The 4,285-nt window shown below is 40.8% G+C and overlaps 1 protein-coding gene across 1 annotated transcript; it reads left to right on the top strand.

Annotated features, from left to right (window-relative positions):
- Positions 1-984: 984 nt before the first annotated feature.
- Positions 985-3,078, top strand: LOC117519474 (kelch-like protein 10). The gene is made up of 4 exons (XM_034180810.1): positions 985-1,543; positions 1,665-2,252; positions 2,351-2,500; positions 2,711-3,078. Exons 1-4 carry the CDS (start codon positions 1,130-1,132, stop codon positions 3,062-3,064), a joined length of 1,506 nt encoding a protein of 501 aa, XP_034036701.1. The 5' UTR covers positions 985-1,129; the 3' UTR covers positions 3,065-3,078.
- Positions 3,079-4,285: the final 1,207 nt, after the last annotated feature.

The raw sequence follows: 4,285 nt of genomic DNA, 5'->3' as shown, positions 1-4,285 counted from the left end.
GTGGAGGTTTTCAGTTTGAAACAGGCTGATGACGGCGCCTGGGACCGCTGCGCGACGTCTTGCACCGTGGGAAGTCCTTAAAGCGACAGTATCACCTCAAAATCTCTCATCAGCCGTTAAAATTTTCACCGAAAACCAGCTTAATTTTTCGAACCGTGTCCACTTCGATGTGTCTCACAGGTTTAGAAAAAATTTTGATCAAACAAAGCGCCAGTCTCTCAGCAACTTCTCAGACAAAGGAATTCCGACGAGGGGCTGGACGACTCCTCCCACAAGGAGTGCTCACAGGTGAATGACGTCACTGACAGGCGTGGAAAAACTCACGCATGCGCACGAGGGTTCAAGCATGTCTCACGTAAAAACATATGAATGAAATCCATATAGTTTTTGAAAAAAAATAAAAAGGACCTATACTTTATTGACAGACCTCGTATACAGTTCCTTCATTAGCAGCGACGGACAATTAACCAAAACCAAAATTGAGTACCCAGAAAAGTAACTATTAGTTACCTGCTGATCAGTTACTTTGATGATTACTCAGTCTTAAGAGTAACCAAGTTAGATTACTTGTTACCTTATTAGTTACATTACTTATTAGTTACAAGTTGTCAACAGTTCCTAATAAAATAGCTACATAAAGCTGCTAATGAAGTAACTATAAAGAAACTAAAAAAGTAACTAATAAAGTAAATTTGCAAAAACACTGGGGCTAGATGTTCAAAGACAGAAGTGTGGGCTCATTATTTGGGTCTGTTGTTGCTTTTAATGCTACCAGAAGCTATTGTAGTGTTAAAACTCAAATTCAGTTTATTAGTAGTTGCAAATGTACCAGAGACAATACTGGAATTTATCAGTTATCTGTAACTTCTGAGACATTTTTGGGTGGTTTATTGTTTTATCTTTATCAAAGATAGCTTTTCAGTCATCTGATTATCTGTTATCGAAGTTAATTTTTTGGTTATCTGTGCCCACCACTGCTTCCTGGGCAGGTTTGAAACAGATTTGAAAGTACTGAGTATCGTTTATTTGTAACCTTTTGCTCTCCGTTGTGTCCCACAGGGCTCTGTTCTCCCGCTGGTCAGCACCAGGTCAAACTGTTTACACAATTTCTGAATACTCACCTGAAATTATGCAACTCATCATCAAGTTTGCATATACCAATACTGTTTTGATGACAGATGACAATGTGGAGGAAATTTTCTATGCAGCGGATTATTACGGTATCGCCGGCCTAATTCACGCCTGCATCACCTTCTTGGAAGAGCACCTCTGCCCACAGAACTGCATCAACATCTGTCGTTTGGCTGATAAGCTCAGTTATACAGAGCTTGGACACAAGGCCTACAACTTTTTCCTTGACCATTTTGAATCATGTATTGATTCTTCTGGGTTCCTCCAGCTCTCACTGGAGGAACTGAAGGATATCATCAAGAACGATGAACTCATTGTGAGAGAGGAGAGTATAGTGTTTGAAGCCATCCTGCGCTGGATCGCTCACTCACCAAACCAACGAAATAGTCACATTTTTGTCCTCTTGTCTAAGGTAAATGAGAGAAGTAGATAATAAGTCCACTGCCATTAGACAAACTTTACGTTTATATCATTAACGTTAAGATGACTGCATCTCAGACAAGTTCAATTAACAGAATTTTATTTATCTGCAGGTCCGCCTGGCTTTGTGTAGCACTGAATACTTAAGGAACAACGTGCTAGCAAACGCGCTGGTGAACAGCAGTGAAGAGTCTATCCACATTGTTGAAGCCATGATTCATAGAGACCCTCACTTCATCAATGCTTTTGCCCGTCCACGCTTCCCCACCGCCATCTTGTTTGCAACTGGAGGATGGAGTGATGGCGGGCCAACAAGCAAAATTGAAGTGTATGATATCCGTGCAGACCGTTGGGTTGATTTACCAAACAGTCTGGAGGAAACTTGTGCGTACCACGGTACTGCTTTCCTGGATGGATCACTGTACTGCGTCGGTGGCTTCAGTGGTGTGACGTATTACGACACCCTCCTCAGGTTCGACCTGAGCACCCGCATCTGGCATAGAGAAGCACGAATGGAGGCACGCAGATGCTATGTTAGTGTTTGCATGCTAAATGGGCTCATCTATGCCATGGGAGGCCACGACGGGATTGACAGGCTCAACAGTGCTGAGCGGTACGACCCTCGAACGAATCGTTGGACTTTTATTGCACCCATGCACGAGCAACGGAGCGACGCTAGTTGCGCCGTTCTCAATGGCAAGGTACATTGAACTAAAGACAACAATGCAAAAACCATTTTATTATTCCTGAAAACCTGTTTCTAATTAAAGCCAAAAAAACATGCTTGAATTCTCTCCAGGTGTACATCTGTGGTGGATTCAATGGGACCCATTACCACTCATCTGCTGAATTTTACACCCCAGAGACCGATCGTTGGACAGAAATTGCCCCAATGACGAGCCAGCGCAGTGGCCTTGGAGTCGTTGCCCATGGAGGATGTATTTATGCTGTAAGTACATTTGGTTTAAATTAGTGACAAACCAACAGGTGGATCAAAGGGTGTAGACCTGCATGTTTCTTGGATTACGAAGAATATGCATCAAATTGAACTAAAAATTTGTTGTTTCATCAACATATAAAAAATGAAAGGTTATTTCAGCTGCTAGGTGTCAACAGCTCATGTTAAGAAGCTTTACTAACTCTGCCATTCCTTCCACAGGTGGGGGGTAATGATGGAACCATGCGTTTGAGAAGTGCAGAGGTGTACGGTTTAGACACTCACAGATGGGCTCCACTGCCTTCAATGCACGTCCCCCGCAGTAATTTTGGAATCGAGGTCCTAGAAGACATGATTGTTGTGGCTGGTGGCTTCGATGGGTCCGGAATCATCAACACTGTGGAGTGCTACAACATCAGAGATGCTCAGTGGTCCATGATTTTGGACATGGGCACCTCTCGTAGTGCTCTGAGCTGTTGCGTGGTGTCTGGAATCCCCAGCATGCGGGAGTATGTCCCTGTCCAAGACAGGCCACAGGATTATGACATGGAGGAGGATTTAGAAGAATTCGACTGATATGGAACCTCTTCTTCCTCCTCACACTGAATCACAGTCAGGCCTTTTTTTTTCTTTTTTTCATTCAGCCATAAACATTTTTTATATCCAACACACACAAGGTTGTTAAAAGTTCTCACAACTGAAACAATAATTAATATATATTATGTATGTATGTATGTAGAAAAGTACTTGTTAATGATGATATGATGTAAAATTCTGAGTGCCTCAGTTTAATTTGGTCCATTTCAGTTTCAAAAATTAAATTTTTTGTTCAATTTCTAAGACACAGAAAAATGGTCTGAAACTTGTCTTTTTGTAGTAAAGTGCTCAACATAATAATTGTAATAATAATAAATACAACTGTCTCCCACCCAACTCAAGTCTATAGTCACACAAAGACACACATGAACGCACGCCTAATTTCAGTTTATTTAGTTTACACAGTGTCAAATCACAACAAAGCTGCCTCAAGGAACAAGTAAGATCTAATAACCTTACCAACCCCTAGAAAAAGCACACAGGCAACAGCGGTAATAGTGTAGCAGCTAAGAATATTTAGTGCAAAATCATGCAAATGGTGATACAAGCACCAAATGTAGCACAAATACTCCTTAAATATTAACTCTTTTGAAAAAACCGACTGGCCACTTGAATTTTCAATAGGCGGCCAGGTAGGGGTCAATTGAAGAATTACACAGGGGTCAAAATTTAAAATGCTCAAATCATTTTAAAAACTACACCATATTATTTGTCTGATCGTAAAGATTCCAAAAAGGTAAAGTTTGGACTATCTGTGACTGAATGATCAGGAGTTATGGGGTAAAAACAGCAAGAATGGCGACAAAGGTCACTTTCAGTTTGTACAGGGGTCAAACGTTAAAGTTGCTCCAATTTTGGTAAAAAATGATGCACATTATTAGTTGAGTTAACAGGGTTTTAAAAAGAAAAAATTTGGACCATGTATCATGCTTAGTTATCATGCTATGGGGTAACACGTCACATGTCATAGAATCCAATGGACGTTGACCTTGTTTGACCTTTACTTTGGAGACCAAACATTCAACACAATCAAAACTATTCCATTTTTAGCTCAACCAATAGTTTGCATCACTTTTTGCCAAAATTGAAGGAACTTTAACTTTTGACCTCTGTACAAACTGAAACTGACCTTTGTCACCATTTTTGCTGTTTTTACCCCATAACTCCTGATCATTCAGTCACAGATTGTCCAAACTATAC

This window comes from Thalassophryne amazonica, chromosome 10 (assembly GCF_902500255.1).
Source record: "Thalassophryne amazonica chromosome 10, fThaAma1.1, whole genome shotgun sequence".
Taxonomy (NCBI): Eukaryota; Metazoa; Chordata; class Actinopteri; order Batrachoidiformes; family Batrachoididae; genus Thalassophryne; species Thalassophryne amazonica.
This window is presented reverse-complemented; position numbering and strand designations above follow the sequence as displayed.